The sequence below is a fragment of the Mesoplodon mirus genome (assembly GCF_964341445.2).
Source record: "Mesoplodon mirus genome assembly, chromosome: 19".
NCBI classification, from domain to species: Eukaryota; Metazoa; Chordata; class Mammalia; order Artiodactyla; family Ziphiidae; genus Mesoplodon; species Mesoplodon mirus.
The window spans coordinates 18,151,354-18,169,840 of record NC_138995.1 but is presented as its reverse complement, the minus strand read 5'-3'; the positions used below and the strand labels follow the sequence as shown (position 1 = coordinate 18,169,840).

General features: G+C 39.4%; 2 protein-coding genes across 2 annotated transcripts in view; one reads left to right on the top strand and one right to left on the bottom strand.

Moving 5' to 3' along the window:
- TANGO6 (transport and golgi organization 6 homolog) overlaps positions 1 to 18,487 on the top strand; it is a 170,478-nt gene that overhangs the window by 9,128 nt on the left and 142,863 nt on the right. Inside the window, exons 2-6 of the mRNA XM_082606990.1 lie at positions 4,862 to 5,502; positions 8,867 to 8,983; positions 10,638 to 10,779; positions 13,219 to 13,355; positions 15,856 to 16,018. Of these exons, the coding sequence (XP_082463116.1) occupies positions 4,862 to 5,502; positions 8,867 to 8,983; positions 10,638 to 10,779; positions 13,219 to 13,355; positions 15,856 to 16,018 (1,200 nt within the window). The remainder of the gene's footprint in view (positions 1 to 4,861; positions 5,503 to 8,866; positions 8,984 to 10,637; positions 10,780 to 13,218; positions 13,356 to 15,855; positions 16,019 to 18,487) is intronic.
- Positions 6,142 to 7,273, bottom strand: LOC309795024 (nuclear nucleic acid-binding protein C1D-like). Its single transcript, XM_082607008.1, has one exon. The coding sequence runs from the start codon at positions 7,267 to 7,269 to the stop codon at positions 6,844 to 6,846; it is 426 nt and encodes a 141-aa protein (XP_082463134.1). The 5' UTR covers positions 7,270 to 7,273; the 3' UTR covers positions 6,142 to 6,843.

The window sequence follows — 18,487 nt, the reverse complement described above, 5'->3', positions numbered from 1 at the left end:
GAATATATTTAGTGAACATGTCATTAAATAATGTTCAACATAGTTTGATGGCTTCAAATAATCCATTTTTCATTCATTCAGTAACTACTTATTTTGAACAGCAACTGTGTGTCAGACAGGCCTTGTTCCAGGCAAGAATACAGCAGTGAACAAAACAGAGCAACATCCCTGTCCTCAAGGAGTTTTTATTCTAGTTGGTAGAGAGACAATAATAAACAAAATAAATATTACATATACATATAGTACATTGGATACAGGTAGACCATAATTTACTCAACATATATTTCTAATTTTACACTATTATAAATAATGCATTGTTGAACACCCTTTTAGTTACCGTCAATTGCATTTTGATCCTTTCTTAGAAGATATATTAACCTTAGTTTTGAAGTCTATTGCTGCTTGAATTCATTTATATTTTCAACATTTTATTATGGTTTTATAACCATAACCCACCTTTTCATATTATGTTTTTAGTAGTCATCCTGGGATTACAATGTACATCCTTAATTTTTCACAATCTGGTTAGAATTAATATTGTACTATTTCACAGAACTCATAAAAACCTTGCAACTATAAGGGTCCTTTTACAGCTCCCCACCTCTTTTAGGTTTTATGCTGTAGTTTTCATGTTTATCTATGTAAGTTATAAATCCCATAATACAATTTTATAAATTTTGCTTTAGACAGTTACATATATTTAAAGAAATTAAGAGGGAAAAATTAGTCTTTTATATTTACCCACATATTTACCATTTCTGATGCTTTTCCTTCTTTCCTGAAGATCCAAGTTTCCATCTGGTACTGTTTTCCCTCAGCTTGAAGAACTTTAACATTTCTTTGTATTCCAGATCTGCTGTCAGTCAGTTATCTTAGTTTTCATTGTTCTGAAAATGTCTTCATTTTACTTTCATTTTTGAAGGTTACTTTTTATTGGATATAGAATAGTCAGTTGACAGGTTTTTTTTTTTACCCCTGTCAGCACTTTAAAGATGTTTTTCTACTATCTTTTAGCATTCATTGCTTGCGATGGTTAGTTCACAGCTATTCATAGCATTGGTCCCCTATAAGTGTCATATTTTTCTGACTGCTTTCAAGATTTTCTCTTTATCTCTGGTTTTAACAATTGACTATAATATGTGTAGATGTTATTTTCTTTCTACTTATCCTGATTGGGCATCACTGAGCTTACTGAATCTGTAAATTTGTGTTTTTTTCACTAAATTTTAGAAAATTTTGATCATTATTTCTTCAAATCCTTTTGTGCTCCATTTTCTCTCCTCTCCTTTTATTCTAGTTAGTCTCTATTTTATTACAAATAGATCATTTGATATTGTTCACAGATCCTAAGGCTCTATTTCTTTAAAATGTTTTTCTCTTTGTTGTTCAGATTGGATAATTTCTAGGGATATATCTTCAAGTTCACTAATTTTTTTTTTTTTTTGGTCATCTCAAAGCTGTTAAGTACATCAATTGATTTTTTAAAAATTTCAGAAATTTTATTTTTAAATTCTAGCATTTCCATGTGGGTTTTTATTTATTTATTTATTTATTATTTATTTTTTGTGGTACGTGGGCCTCTCACTGTTGTGGCCTCTCCTGTTGCGGAGCACAGGCTCCGGACGCGCAGGCTCAGCGGCCATGGCTCACGGGCCCAGCCACTCCGCGGCATGTGGTATCTTCCCAGACCGGGGCACGAACCCGCGTCCCCTGCATTGGCAGGCAGACTCTCAACCACTGCACCACCAGGGAAGCCCTCCATGTGGGTTTTTAAAAATACTTTCTACTTTTTTGCCGGGAGTCCCCATTTGTTCATTCATAATGAATACTTTCCATCACATCCTTTTTTTTTTTGGCTGTGCTGTGTGGCATGTGGGATCTTAGTTCCCCAACCAGGGATCAAACCCATGTCTCTTCCAGTGGAAGTGCAGAGTCTTAACTACTGGACTGCCAGGGAAGTCCCTCCATCATATCCTTGAACATAGTTATAAGAGCTGCTTGAAAATCTTTGTTCAATCTGACACTTGGGTAATTTAGGATCAGTCTCCATTGATTGTCTTCCTCTTGAGGTGGGTCACGTTTTCACGTTTCTTTATCTGTCTAGAACTTTCAGATTGTATAATGGACATGATGTAGGATATGCTGTTGAAACTCTGGATTCTGTTATAGTCCTCCAGAGAGTATTGATTTTTTGTTTTGTTTTGTTTTGTTTTTCTTTTTTGGCTGCACCTCGTGGCTTGTGGGATCTTAGTTCCCCGACTGGGCATTGAACCCACGCCCTCGACAGTGAAAGCGTAGAGTCCTAACCACTGGCCCACCAGAGAATCCCTGTTTTGTTTTGTTTTAAAGTAGGCAATTAACTTGACTGATTCGTACTCCAAACTCTGTCTCTTCTGTGGTGGGCAGCAGCTATTTTCAGTTCTTTTAATCTTAGCTGACCTATTTGAAGTTCTTCCCACACATGCTTGGTTCAAAGATTAGCCAGAGATTTGGTCACAGTTTATATAGAATTGGGGGCTCTTCCTCTCTGGTTCTATCCTTTCTGATATTTCTCTTCTTATTTTCCACCTGCTGTAGTTGCCCTGAATTCTGTGCTTTGGTTCTCAAGCCAGTAAGACAATGGGTTTCTCTTTGAATTTTAGCTATGCTAAGGCCTAACCCCGACTAAAAGGCAAAAAAAAGCAGGAAACTTACCCAATGCTGTTTTTCCCTTCTAAGTGCCTTCCCTAGTTTTTGCTCACTTTTGTCACCTTCAGGCACCTTCAGATACTTGCTTTTTACATTTTGTCCAGAGTTGATAGTTGTTATCTTGTGGGAGGGTTGGTCTTACAGGAGTTTTTTTTTTTTTTATAGGAGTTTTAAGGAGATCTTTATTTTTTTATATTTTTTATAAATTTATTTATTTATTTTTGGCTGCATTGGGTCTTCGTTGCTGCGTGCGGGCTTTCTCTAGTTGCGGCAAGCAGGGGCTACTCTTCATTGCAGTGCGCAGGCTTTTCATTGCGGTGGCGTCTCTTGTTGTGGAGCACTGGCTCTAGGTGCACAGGCTTCAGTAGTTGTGGCACGTGGGCTCAGTAGTTGTGGCACGTGGGCTCAGTAGTTGTGGCTCGCGGGCTCTAGAGCGCAGGCTCAGTAGTTGTGGCGCACAGGCTTAGTTGCTCCACGGCATGTGAGATCTTCCCGGACCAGGGCTCGAACCCATGTCCCCTGCATTGTCAGGCGGATTCTTAACCACTGTGCCACCAGGGAAGTCCTAAGGAGATTTTTATTAATTACTCTTTTCATTAATTCTTTTACTCAATCAACTAACAAATACTCATTTGGGGCTTACTTTATGTGCTGTGCAAAGCACAGACCAAACAAGAGAGACATGGTGTTTACCCTCATTAAGTTTAAACTCTGATAGAGAAGAAAGAAAATAAACACCAATAAAATAATTACTGATTGTGATAAGTACTATGGAGAAAACAAATTGGGTGTTATCACAGAGTTAATGGTGTGGGGCATGGCTTTTAGATTGGTCAAGGAAGGCCACCCCCGAGGAGATAATATTTAGATTGAGACTTCTAGATACCTATGACTCAGCATTTCCACTTAAGATATATACACATCAGGAGTGTATGTGCACACTTCCACCAAGAGAAATCTATTTTAAATATTAAGAAGATCTGATGTGTGAAAAGTAGACTTTTGGGAGAGGAGGAGTATAAGTAGGGATACCAGTTAAGAGGCTGCTGCTGTAGTTCAGTTTAAAGATGTTCATGGCTTAGAGAAAGGTTGTAGTTGTGAGGTGGAGAAAATTGAATGAATTTGAGAAACATTTAGTATGCAGAACACACAAGACTTGGTGATAGATTGGATAAAAGAGAAAAGGAAAAGGATAGAGATGTAACCAGTTAGTAACCTGGTTAGATTGTAGTAGGGAGTGAAAAGTACTCGTGAGAATCAACAATTTGTTGAATTTGAAATGCCTAAACACATCCAAGTGGAGATTTCATTCAGCAGTTGGAAATATGTCCCTGGAACTTAGAGGGTAGACATGAGCCAGACATGTAAATTTGGGAGCTGTTAGCTTACAGATCATTTTTAAAGACCTGAGCCTGAATAAGTTTGTCGAGGAAGAGAGTGCAGAGTTCAGGACCAGCCTTGGAACATTTTGATATCTGGTAGAGGAAGAGAAGCCAGCAGAGGAGACGTTGCAAGATGGCCATGGAGGTAGGAGGAAAACCAGGAAAGAGTGCTTGCTGTCCCAGAAACCGAGAGAGGAGTGTTTCAAGGAGTGAGTCAGCAAGGATGTCAGCTGCTAAGAGTGTATATGAGCTCCTTCACCGGGAGAGGGCAGTAAAGACCATTTTAAGAAAGTTCAGGAAAAATTGAGAATCTATATTTTGGGGGTAATGTGATTAAATTAATCTTTTCTGCACCCTTTGTCTATATTCTGTGATCTGCCTCACTAGAATGTAAGTTCCATGAGGGAAAGGACTTTGTTTTGTCCTTTATCCCTGGGATCTAGAACAGTTTGACTGAATGAACCTTCTGTGGTAAATGTTTAGCTTTTTAGATTTCTGTTCTGGCTACAATTTAAGCCCAGTAAGTTGATTAAGAGCTGCCTGTGCCCTCAGAAACAAACTAGAAGACGTATGTGTTAGGTACACTATCCTAACTACATCCAGAGTGCTATAGGAAGGCAGGGAATGTGGTCTTGAATTCTGCCTAGGCTAGGGTGGCACAACTACTTTCTAGAAGTAATGACATCTGAGCCAGGCCTCAGAGGATGAACTGGAGGAGGCAAGGCATTCCACATGGAGGGAAGTACAGTTTGTTTTCCATGTATGTAATTTCCTTTATCTTTCTTCGAAAGGATCAGGCTCAAGTTCACTACAGATCACGAAACATGATGTCCTGTTGACCACTTTAAAATCTAACCTGTCTGCTTTGGAGGACAAGTTTCTGAAGGATCCTCACTGGAAGAAATTGAAACTCCTAAGGGATGAAATTGCTAATGAGGCAGAATGGCGACAAGACTCTATGGATGTCACCTGGCGTTTTACTTCCCAAAGCTTACTGTTGCTGTTGTGCTTGAAGGAAACCATGATCCGCCTTGCAGTTGAGTTCAATCCAGGTAAACCCAACCCGAGGACTCCAGAAGCTGCTCCTGCCCTGAGCCCGGATACACTTAGTATCTCACAGCAAAAGACTATCCAGTCAGTTTTGCAGTTTGTAGTTACCTTGGGTGTCTGCCCCTATCTTGTGCCTGGTGTTGGAGTCCCTGTGAGTTACAGGACTGAGTTTGGTGCCATTGTTCAGGACGTAGTGTGTCTCAGTGCTGCCCCCAGTGCACCCCGGAGACTGTACACCAGCTGCAAGGTCCTCCTAAATGTTGCTCAGCACGCATCTCTGAGGAGCTTGATTTTCTGCCGCCATTTTGGGGATATCGCAGCAGGTCTGTGCCAGCTGGGATTCTGCCCAACCAAGAGAAAACCGCTAAATCCCGAGGAAGAGGTAAACATACGTTGAGAGAGTGTGTGAGAGACTTTGTGAATATGTGTGTATACTTGTGTGTAGTTGCTATAAAAGACAGTCTTAGTTCTTTGGAAAAGTGCTGATGGAAAGATCTAGAATTTTATTGAATGTCCAGGTATCTCTGGTGGATAGATGATTCTTTATAGGGGGTTAGAGCTTTCATTTATTAAATACTGGTCCTTTCACACCTGGGGAGTCCATTTCACCTGTCCCTTCTAGCCACTTTTTGAAACAGCTGTTGCAGGCTATTTCTTTGAGCCTCTGTTTCCTCTTTTGTAAAATGTGTTTAATAATTGCAAGGTGGCTGTGAGGATTAAGGATAAAGTGTATAAAGTACCTAGCTCAATCCCCAGTAGTGCTCATCAAAAAGTTACTACCGGGCCTCCCTGGTGGCGCAGTGGTTGGGAGTCCGCCTGCCGATGCAGGGGACGCGGGTTCGTGCCCCGATCCGGGAGGATCCCACATGCCACGGAGAGGCTGGGCCCGTGAGCCATGGCCGCTGGGCCTGCGCGTCCGGAGCCTGTGCTCCGCAACGGGAGAGGCCACGGCAGTGAGAGGCCCGCATACCGCAAAAAAAAAAAAAAAAAGTTACTACCATTAATATTAATATATATATACTTTTTACACAACATTTACAGCTTTATTGATAGTGTATAGCCATTATGCCAAAATTCAGCCATCAATATACAACCTCATTTCCCATCTAAAGTTAATGAGAATATATTTTTACTTTAAATGGGACATAGTGGCAAAGCACCAAGAATTAAAGAATAACCTTAAAAGTCTTAAATTGATACTTCAAACATCACAAAAAGCAGTAATTCCCAAAATCATGAAAGCATAATGAAATAACTTCACAGAAAAAATGGACATTTAAGTCATTTCTTTCTTTCCTAATATTATATAGTGAAAACAGATGTATTTAAAACTTCAACATACTTCATAAAATCATTATTCATCGAAAATAGACAAATGTTTGCAAAGAACATTTAACTTAAATTTCAAGTTGCTTATAAAATGGCACTTGAAAAATTGACCTATATAAGGAAATAAGTCTTGTCAAGAGACAGTAAACTATAAATATAAAATATACCACAATGTTAAAAAAACCACATAATGTTCTATAGGAAAATCAATAAGGATAACTTAATCTTTCTGGGGGAAAAGTATTTAGCATTACAAATTTAAGATGCAAATCTTACACGCGAATTCAATATGGAATACATTTAAACCTTACAATGGCACATAATCATCATCTATTTTGTGGAAAACAATAAAAATTATGTACTTTTTGAATATGTGTACATCAAAACCAAAAGGTTAACTTTTACTTTTTCCTTTACTGGCAACTTTGGATGCATTTTTAGGTTTTGGTTCCCATAGGGCATTTTTTACAAATCTTGAAGCCGCAGCCCTGTCCAGCTTGCCAGCCTTTTTCTTGTCTGTTATTTCCTTGACTCTGTTCATGTATACTCTGATTCTCTCCAATTCCTGCTTTACTGGATGTTCCTTAGGATTAACTCCCTGTGTGGCCAAATAAACCCAAAACATTGAATTCAATGTGTAAGCAGAAACTAAATCCACTTTTGCTTGTTCAAGTGGGTCCAACTTCTGCAACAACTCATTTCTAGCAACAGACATCATGGTCTTCAGCATCTCATCCACAGCACCAATGGAATTCTCAAATGTTGATAAATATTCATGAATTTCTACTGGATAGTCTTCATTAATTTCTTCACCTGCCATTATGACCAACAGTCTTTCCAGCTGTGAAGCTGCTATCATCTCATCTGAATTATTACACCTTCCTAATTAGTCTCCTGGCTTTGCCCCCTAATATTAATATTAAACTATTCATGCCTCCTTCATTAAGTTCTTGGGAGGATTAAGGGAGATAAAGTATGCAAAGCACTGGGTACACTGCACAGTCCAATCATTCGTTGTTATTATTAGATGATAAGGGTATATGCCTGTGTTTTGCTGACAGTCAGTAAGGATTTGAGTGTCTGGACTATAAAGGTGCTGTGGAGGTTACAGAAGCATTAGACTTGGTCCTTTTCTCAAACAGCTCACACAGTAATTGGGGAGACAAGGCTCACAAGTATAACATAGCAGTGACCACTACTCCCCCACGAGAGGGCCACCAGCATCAGCACAGGAACCTAACCAGAAGAAGCTGTTAAGATATAAATGTATCCAGGGTCACACGTAGGGTAATTCCTTCGCTACTGCAGCCAGATTTCATAATGCCCACTCACCTCATTTCTCTGTCACCTTTCTTTGTCACCCTCCAACTTGTTCCTTTTCTGTTTGTTCTCCTCTTCTATTCCCTCTTCTGCCTATGCTCACAAAACACAACAGAAAACACTTCAAAGCCCTTGTCACCCGAGTAGTGACACGAAGTTATGAAGTCCCCCAGTGCATTCCATTTTGTGGAGCAGAGCTCTGTGCTCTTCACAGCAGGGTGTGAATCTTGACAGCTCCATCAGTGCCTGCTGCCTGCACTTCCTCGAGATGGGGGTTCTGGAATTACTAGTGCTAGCGCTAAGCAGTGCCCAGGGGTCTCAGAGGAGAGAAAAGAAAAGAGAAACAGAGAGAAAGGACCGAGTGAGGGGGTGGGAGGAGAAAGGGAGACACGGTGGGTGTACACTATGAAGCTGGACAAGTCCCAGCAATAGCTGCTGCTCTAAGCAGCACCTATACCACAGTTTGCTAAATTGTAAGGGGCAGGACTCTCAGAGCTTGACTGTGAGGTTACCAAAGGGAGACAGTCTCTTGAGGCTCAGAGAGGGGGCCCAATTAAATAACACCCTTTGCTGCCCAAGTTCTGAATCAATTAAAAGACAGTTAACAGAGTACGAGATGACAAGTCAAAATGTCCCCTTTATTACTCGTAAAGACAGAGTTGAAAGGTATATAGAGGGAGACAAATGGGTCTCCTAACAGTGCGTTCCAGAATTAGACACATTTCTCACCCAGTTTTAAAGAGTGCCAGAAAACTGCAGCGCCTTCTGCCCTTTGGCAGGGGACATGCCCCTGAAAAATCTACGGCAGAGAAGAGCAGAACAGAAGGTGTGCTCGCTCCCAAGAGATAGAAGAGGAGCGAGCTCATCTGTGCGTGCCAGAACTCACCAATCTCCTGCCCGGAAGTGGGTGAGGGGATGGAGAGAGGGCCAGGAGTGTTTCAGTATTAGAGCTTCCTCCAGGTAGAAGGAAATCAAGAGGCAAAAGAAGCTTGCCTCCCTCTCCCCTTACAAGCATCTTTGTTCAGTATTGCAAAGCATTGCCTTCTATTGCCTGCCTAGTTTGTATTCCACAAAAGCCAAATACGTGTTTCTTTTAGGTGTTAACCGAAGACGAAAGAGCCCTATCTAGGAAGGCTCTGAGAGACATCTTGGATCAAGTGTATCAACCATTAGCAGTCCGAGAATTACTTATCCTCCAGGGAGGACCACCCCAGGTATGCATGCCTGGGGACTCTTGTGGGTGAATCTTTAATGATAGTGTGTGGTGTACTGTCTTCTTCTCCTGGGAAATTAATCTAGTTGAGTCTTATTTCATCTTTTAGATTGTTAAATGGTATTTGTAGAGCTAAATTACACTGACCTTTGGGATAATTTGAAAGGATTTTTCTTTTAGTGGAATGATGGACACTGTTCCCAGGAATATTGTGATCATTTTTTAAGGCTTATGACAAAAATATATTTTATTCATTTTCAAACTGGATCTTTTTTTTTTTTTTAACTAAAATTTGGCTGTTTGACAATACATTCTTCTGGCAGAAGTGTCTGGACATCTTATTCTTTGAATGGAGTATTTGAAGTCAAGAAATTAAAATTAGAGCTATTAATGGACTATTCTTAGATCCATTTTTGAAAAACGTAATGGTATATATACTGCTAGGCATAAGATAGTTTCTTTTTTCCTTAAAAATAATTATTTATCCAAAATGCTTTAATTTGATGATGTAGCTGGATTTATCTATTTTCTTTCAGTACCTAAATTTTAGTTATGAGTTTAGGTGAGCAAAGCATGAAGGGCCAAAGGAATTGGCTGTAGGACCAGCTGAAGCTGGCTACAAAGATATCTCCTAGTTGAAGTCATTTTCATCTCGTCCTTAGAATATTACTGTAGCCTCACATTGGGCTCCTCTGGCTCATACTCTGCTTCTCTGAATGAGTCCACAGTTTGCCAGATTAAACCAAATACATTATAAGAGCATGACGAGAAACAGAGGCTCTGGAGTTAGGCACACTGGAATTCAACCCCAGCGTGCAGTTGTTTGAATTAGTAAGCCTTTCCATCCCTCAGTTTCCTTACCCATAGAATGGGGATGGGGATGACAACAGACCCTTCCTTATAAGTTCCTTTTGAGACTGTGGGGGAGGTACTCACCGCAGTGCATGGCACATCATAACCCCTTCAATAAATGGTAATTATTGATCATCTTTAAATAAAAGAGAGAGAACAGGCTAGTTGGGATTAAATGTTTTTCTTTCACTAAGTTTTATGCTCACATAGTTAGACACAATGAATGACCACACCGTAGTTTGCGTTCTAGCCCAAAATAAGGGACACCAGGTCTCTTTGTTCATGGTGGCTCCACAGAACTCTCGAAAAGGAGTTCTTGAAGAAATCTAACTCTTCTTGAAACTGCCATGTCAAAAGGAATCAGAGCAGCTGAGACCATGGAGGCAAGGACTAGTGTCCTCTCAGTGTTGTGAACTGTCCTCTTAGTGGTGAGTCATGCTCATAGGACTCTTGTTTGGAAGCTAAATTTGATTGGAAGGACTGCATTCAGATCGGTTACATTAACCTTGTGTCACCCAAATCTGTATTTTATTCACAGATATGTTTGTCTATTTCTGGGTTTGAAATTTCACTTGATACTTCACTTGAAGAAGTTTCACTATATTTTTACTTTCTTAAAAGTGATGCTGGAGTAGGTTTTGTAAAGGACCCTCTTTTTTTTTTTTAAGGGAAAAATTTTGCTCTTTTGAAGTCTGTATAGCATACGGTTAATCATCAGTATGACTCAGTATATTTGTATATTTTTAATTTCTACATATCTGTTACACTGACATTCAGTTCATACCTTTCCCTTCCTTTTTTAGTCCTGCACGGATGGGAAGACACAAGTTATGTGTCGGGCCCCAGCTTGGCTCCGGCGTCTATGTGGGCAGCTCCTCTCTGAAAGGTTGATGAGACCCAGTGGTGTTCAGGCAGTAGTCCGGGGCATTTTGGAAGGAGCAGGTGGTAAGAAATAGATGTTTGTTACTTTGGTATCCACTTTCCTTTGAGTCACAGTGAAATATTGGTCTTTAGCATTTGACTGTAAAACCTGATGGAGACTAGACTTTGTCGAGAGTGAGGAGGTTAAACCTTAATGAGCTCCTTTTCCAAAGAAACTCATTTTCTTGCCATTCTTCCAAAAATAGTTGTGATACACTGCTCATGTTGTTGACTAATATTGTCAACTGTTTCAAATAACTTACACAATCAGAGGAAAACATTGCACAAAAAGTTTAAGTAAAACCCTATAGAAAACGTGAAATTCTCTGTGGAAAAGAGTCAGGGTGCTAAGAGTACTTCACCTCAGGACTTAAAATACGGAACAGTTCTCCTGAAGCTGGAGATACCCAAGAGATGCAAACTGAGATGAAATTTTAGATTCATTTCCACAATTATATTCCCTTAGTCCTCGTTAATAGAAAGAAGGTTCATTATCATGTTAAGTATGGTAGTTTTTAATTTATATTTTTTGAATTTTAAACAAAATTATACATGCACATAGTTTAAAGAGTCGATAGGTCTATAAGGCTTTTAGAGAAAAATAGCAGTCCTTGGCAGCATTTCACTCCATTTCCCATCCTCGGAAGCAACCACTTTGATTATTTTTAGCAGGTTTCTTGTGGTATTTACCTCTCTTTTTCTAACTATAATGCGGTTACAGCATATTCTTAATTTTTCAGTTTTAGTCATCATCTATCAACTCACCATGAGTGAAAAAGGATTTTGTTCTCTTTCACAACCCTACCATCATTCACCCAAGCATACTTCCCATCCCCTTAATATAGTCATATCTTTTTTTTTTTTTTTTGCGGTACGTGGGCCTCTCACTGTTGTGGCCTCTCCCGTTGTGGAGTACAGGCTCTGGATACGCAGGCTCAGCGGCCATGGCTTATGGGCCCAGCCGCTCTGCAGCATGTGGGATCTTCCTGGACCAGGGCATGAACTCATGTCCCCTGCATTGGCAGGCGGACTCTCAACCACTGCGCCACCAGGGAAGCCCGGTAATTTTTTAATGTATATTGGATGTTTTAATTTTACCTCGTTGGGTGCTAGATTTTGTTGTATTCCTTTGTTGGGCTTTGTTCTGGGATGCAGTTAATTTTCTTGGAATCAGTTTGAGCCCTTCAATCCTGGCTTTTAAGCCTTGTTACTGTGGGTCTAGAGCAGCCTTTAACCCAAGGTAATTTGGCACCACTACTAAGGTAATACCTTTCTGATATTCTGTGTATTAGGAGGCTTTTCCATGCTCACTAGTGGGAACATTAATTATTCCAAGCCCTGTGTGAACTGTGGGGATTGTTCCCCCTACTCCTTTCTGTGGTTCTTGCCTTGGGTTTTTTTCTCACACACGTATACAGATCATACTCCATGAAAGACTTGAGAGAGGATTCCCCTGCAGATCTCTGGAGCTCCCTCTTTGTGTAGCTTTCACTTCTCTGGTGTTTTGCCCTGAAAATTCTAACTGTGTTGGTCTCCCTGAATTCTGAACTGTGTTTCTTTAATTCAACAAGGTGGCAGGCTTCGTTTGGTCTCTCCTTAGCTGTGGTGTAGCCTCAAAACTCTCTCTAGGTAATAGGCTAGGGTATTCATGGGACTCACTTTGTTTGCTTCCATTCTCTTAGGGTTCAGTGTCTTGGGCTGCTTGTTGTCCAGTGTCTGAAAACCACTGTTTATGTATTTTGTCCCATTTTCTAATCATCTAAGATGGTAAGGTAAATCTGGGACCTGTTACTCCACAGTTTTGGTTTAAGACAGTTTGAGGGCTTCCCTGGTGGCGCAGTGGTTAAGAATCCACCTGCCAATGCAGGGGTCATGGGTTCAAGCCCTGGTCCAGGAAGATCCCCCACACTGCAAAGCAGCTAAGCCTGTGCGTGACAACTACTGAGCCTGCGCTCTAGAGCCCGCAAGCGAGCCACAACTACTGAGCTCACATGCCACAACCACAGAAGCCTGCATGCCTAGAGCCCATGCCCTGCAACAGGAGAAGCCACCACAGTGAGAAGCCCACGCACCGCAACAAAGAGTAGTCCCCGCTCGCCGCAACTAGAGAAAGCCCGTGTGCAGTAACGAAGACCCAACACAGTCAAAAAAAAAAAGACAGTTTGAAATACATGATGTATAGAAAGAGACAGAATAATAATAATATTAATCATTTAAAAAGTAATAAATACTAAGAAGAAGCTAGTGTTCAAGTCGTATGAATAATATTACAGTGGTTAAGTGCTGCTTTTTTCTCTGAACCTCCCAGAAACAAACATCAAAAGGAAAGTATGGAGGGATAGCTTATCTCACAGAGGAAATTAACAACTTTCAGTAGGGAAAAAATAGTTTTTACTCTAAATTTTAAGGACCTTCTGTGGTTAACTGCGATGAGTTTTTGACATCTCTATCCATTGCTGACAGCTGGGGCGGCTGGTGGGAGTGATGCTGAGGCCACAGCTGCCGATTGGAAGAAGTGTGACCTGATTGCAAAGATTTTGGCCTCTTGTCCCCAGCAGTCTCTTTCACCAGAGGATTATTATAGAGATATCTGCCCCCAGGTAAATCATTTTGTTTCTTTTGACTGTTTGAGGATTATCTGCTTATTTATAAAAAGAGGACTTTTAATGTTCGTCTGATATTGAGTTAAAAACAATATAATGTTTAAGTTTATTATTCAGTGAGGGGCTTTCTTAATAACTGATTAAAAACCTGTGGGAGAGACTGACCTGTTAGGTTTAAGAACGCCTCACCATTAATAACTGACTAGCTTGCTCTCAGAGCTGGAATATGAAACTACAGTTTCATCATATTCATTATCTTTTCTGTGTTTTTTATTAGTTTTTAAAAAAATAGGTATTTAATAAACAAGGTAAATTAACATGGTACACAATTTTAAAAGCACAAAAGAGTAAATGGAAAAGTAAGTCTCCCTCCCATCTCTGTACCAATTTCTTATTTATTTTGCAGAGGTAGTCTGTGTATCGTGTGTATACAACTATATGTGTGTATATGTGTGTATATATTCTAATTTTTATCCAAATGATAACATGCTCCACACACTGTTTTTCAGTTTTGCTTTTTTCACTTAACAGTGTACCTTAGAGATCATTTCATCATTCTTTTTCTTGGGTACATAGGTATTTCATCATATTATGTACCATAATTTATTTAACTAGCTTCCTATTTTTTTGAAATAAATAAATAAATATATTTATTTTTGGCTGCATTGGGTCTTTGTTGCTGTGCACGGGCTTTCTCTAGTTGCAGCAAGCAGGGGCTACTCTTCATTGCAGTGTGTGGGCTTGTCATTTTGGTGGCTTCTGTTGTTGTGGAGCATGGGCTCTAGGTGCACAGGCTTCAGTAGTTGTGGCACGTGGGCTCAGTAATTGTGGCTCGTGGGCTCTAGAGCGCAGGCTCAGTAGTTGTGGCACACGGGCTTAGTTGCTCCGCGGCATGTGGGATCTTCCCACACCAGGGCTTGAACCCACAAGCCCTGCATTGGCAGGTGGATTCTTAACCACTGCGCCACCAGGGAAGCCCTACCTAGCTTCCTATTAATGGACATTTAAGTTGTTTCCATTCTTTTGCTGTTACAAACCATGTTCCAGTTAATATCTATAAATCTTGTCTATGTGCAAGTATTATCACAGGGAAAATTCTTAGAATTGATATTACTGGCTTAAAGGGTATGTGTATTTAAATTTTTGATTGATATTATTTATGTATCTGTTTTCCCACACTTTTGCCTATGCAATGTGTTACAAAACTTTTCTTTGTTAATCTGATAGGTGAAAGTGTGGAAGGAGTGTTCTTAGTCAGCACTCCGCATGCATTTAGATGTAAGATATGCCTTTTGGAGTACAGTGTGAAGAAAGTCATTCAGTTGTTATGCTGGTCTTCAGGATTCTCATGGGAAGGCATGCATGGGAACAAATATCACAATGCAAAATCTTAGTTGGAAAATATTAAGTATAAATTATCTTACAGGATAAAGTTATCGTTTGCAATGATGAGTAAATATTTTCCAAAACTAGTAGCTATAGTTTGGGCACTTAAGGAAATGATAAAATCAAGTCATAGGTTTTAATCTTACTTAGTCTCTCTTTGGCAGTGTCAGAGGTCACATACAGTTTTTGAACAGAAGATTCTCCTGTCTACAAAAAGTACAAGAGTCAGTTTTTTGGGGTTTTTTTTGTTTTTTTGTTTTTTGTGGTGCGCGGGCCTCTCACTGTTGTGGCCTCTCCCGTTGCGGAGCACAGGCTCCGGACGCACAGGCTCAGTGGCCATGGCTCATGGGCCCAGCTGCTCCGCGGCATGTGGGATCTTCCGGCATGTGGCATCTTCCCGGACAGGGGCACGAACCCGTGTCCCCTGCATCGGCAGGCGGACTCTCAACTACTGCGCCACCAGGGAAGCCCCAAGAGTCAGTTTTAAGAAGCCAGGAACAGAATGTGCTTTTCAGTTAGGTGCTTAAACTCAAGCATGAGAGATCTATGTTTATTTTTGAGAATAAAGTAGACTTTTGCTCAGACCTGACAGGCTCTTCAGATTCTGAATATATTTATACGCCTTGACCCCATAATTGCTATTTATCATAGCAAAATTTTGGGGAAAAACTGAATATCTAGAAATAATATTTTTGAGGAATTTATAACAATATGAGAAGGTTTCAGCAATACACAAAACTGAATATTAAATATGGCCTTAATTGAAAAGAAAAAAGAATTATACAGGAAACATATTGGAAAAAAATACACCCAAAATGTTTACAGTAATTTGGGAAGATTTAATTTTCTTCTTAAAAATTTATTCTCCAAATTTCCTACAATGAGCACGTATTTTATAAATCTGATAAAATTGTTTAATAAAAACATAGCTCCTTCAGTTCTCATACCCTTTGACACTGGGTTGTTAAATTAAAAAAAAAACTTCTATTGGATCAGTGTTACTGCAGTAAATTTATTTTTTGCCATAAAGAAATTAATGTGTTGTCTTCTTAGTTAATGTAATGCTTCTTGCAAAGAGCCTGGTATTTACTTCATTTAATTTTTCTTTTAGATTTTGGATTTATTTCACTTTCAAGATAAATTGACAGAACTACAATTTCAGAGAGTTGTCACCACTACCTTTATAACTATGTCAAGAGAACAGCCACAACTGGCAGCAAAGTACTTACTTCAGCCAGTGTTAGCTCCTCTTCATCGATGTTTAAATACAGCAGGTAAAGGAGGAAGTCTGGTGGTTCGCTGTCCCTCTAAAAAGGACCTTCTTCCGTATTTTGGATTTAAATAACTTAAGTCTATGGTAGTTCAGTGTCTTTAATTTTACTTTTTTTCCCCGAATTTTTTATTTTGAAATATCCACTTCATAAAAGTTCTAAGAATGCAGTGTCCTACCCTTATATACTTCACATAGTTAACATTTTGACACGTTCACTTTCTCTTTCTCTCTTCCTACACACATACGTATTTTTTTTCTGAAGCGTTTGAGAGTCAGTTGCAGACATCGAATATACAGACTTTATTCAAATCTCTTATTTGTCTCAAGAATTTCCTTTATAGCTGTTTTTTAAAAATTACATTGCATTTACTTGTTATGTCTTTTTAGTTTTCTGTAATGTAGAATAGATCCCTAATAGTCTTTCACTCTGACACTTTTGAAGCCCAGGTTATAGAATGTTCTTCAATTTGTATTTGTCTCATTGTTTCCTCTTGATTAGATCCAGGTTAACATTTTGGCAGGAGTACTACATATGATGGTTTTTTTTTTTTTTAGTCCATCAGATTAGGGGCACATGTTATCAGTTTATTCCATTATTAGTGATGTTAAATTTGACTATTTGATTAAAGTGGTAGCAACCAGATTTCTCCACTGTAAAAATACCTTCCTCCCCCCTTTTTTTTTTTTTTTTTTTTGCGGTACGCGGGCCTCTCACTGCTGTGGCCTCTCCCGCTGCGGAGCACAGGCTCCGGATGCGCAGGCTCAGCAGCCATGGCTCACGGGCCCAGCCGCTCCGCGGCATGTGGGATCTTCCCGGACCGGGGCACGAACCCGTGTTCCCTGCATCGGCAGGCGGACTCTCAACCACTGCGCCACCAGGGAAGCCCCCTTCCTCCCTTTGTAATTAATAAAAATATGTGGGATGATAGACGTATGAGACAGTGTGAATATCCTGTTTCCCAACAGTCCTTCATACTGTGGTTTAGTATCCACTGATGATTTTTGCTCGTAAAATGGTGACTTTCTATTTTTTTTTATTGTTTCTAATTTGTTAGTTGGTATTTTTCTGTAAGGAAGAGCTTTTCTTTTCTCCTTGCCTCATCTCTTTTTAAAAAATAATTATTTAAGTATCAGTACAGATTCATAGATTCTTTTTTTATTCAGTGGGTGACTGAACATTCCTATCATTCATTTTGAAGCTTAAATTTTCCCAGATTTGGCCAGTTTTAATGTGTTAAAAGATTGACATTTTCAGCACTTCCTGCAGTGTGTGTTCATGATTTTTTGAGATTAGTGCTGGGATACAGAGTATCATTTCAGCATTCTTAGTGAGTAAAAAAAAACTTTCCATCTGAGGTTAAAAATAAAGAGAAAAACTGATGTTGTGGTTAAGCCCAATTTAGTTCTGTGTAGACTTTGTATAAAAGTCATCTATAGTGTAAACTTCTCTGAGTGTGTGTAGAGAAACGTTTAGGTGGGTGAGAATGGAGAAAATCTAATTCTCGTGCGTAGTAAGCACCAGATTGAGCTTTGGTGGAGTGAAATTAGTGATTATTCAGACATGACAAACGTATTTGAATAAATAATTTAAATTCCTTTATACATTTAATAGAAATCTAGTCTAGAATTAGTATTTCTTCAAAAAATGATTCAAAAAATGAAGTATTATTTCTGTTGGCCCTTGTCATTAAGGCCTAGCATTTATATCTAATTTCATGTGTTAAGACTATACCTCAATACTAATCTATTTATCTTCTTGTCTATGACTGACTAGGTGTTTCCTTTAGTCTGGAGTGTTGTTCTCAAAGTGTGGTCCCAGGACTAGCAGCATCAGCATCACCTGGGAATTTATTAGAAATACAACTTCTTGGGCTCCACCACAGACCTACTGAATTAGAAACTCTGATGTGGGACCCAACACTGTTTTAACAGGCCCTTTTGGTAATTCAAGTGTGTGTTCAAGTTTGACCCCTGGTCTGGAGCACTGTGCTAGGGACGCCTAGATTCAGTCCAGTTGTGAGTGAATTATTTTTGTCCTGGGCCTTGTTCATTCATTCAAAGAATATTTATTGGACACCTATTTACCCTGCATTCTCATGTGTTAGGTTACATCTGTAACACCAGCTACATGTTTTGCATATACAATCTATTGACAACAAAAAGGATTGGGTAAGAATATGACTGATCTTATATATATACCCCATCATTGCCACTGGAAAAACAATCTCTGAAGTATAAGCTTTCTTATTTTGTTTTTCATATTGCATCACATTTTTAGGACTGTGTGGCAATTATGATGAATTATCATATTTTATCAATTCCAAGATCACTTTTTTTCACATTAAAAAATTTTTATTTTCGAAATCTTTTTCACATTTTAGTAACTCTAATATCTAGATGCATCTCACAATCATTGTTGGCCAGGTAGCAATTGTGGCATTGTCCATGCCTGCAAATGAGCGTTAAAATT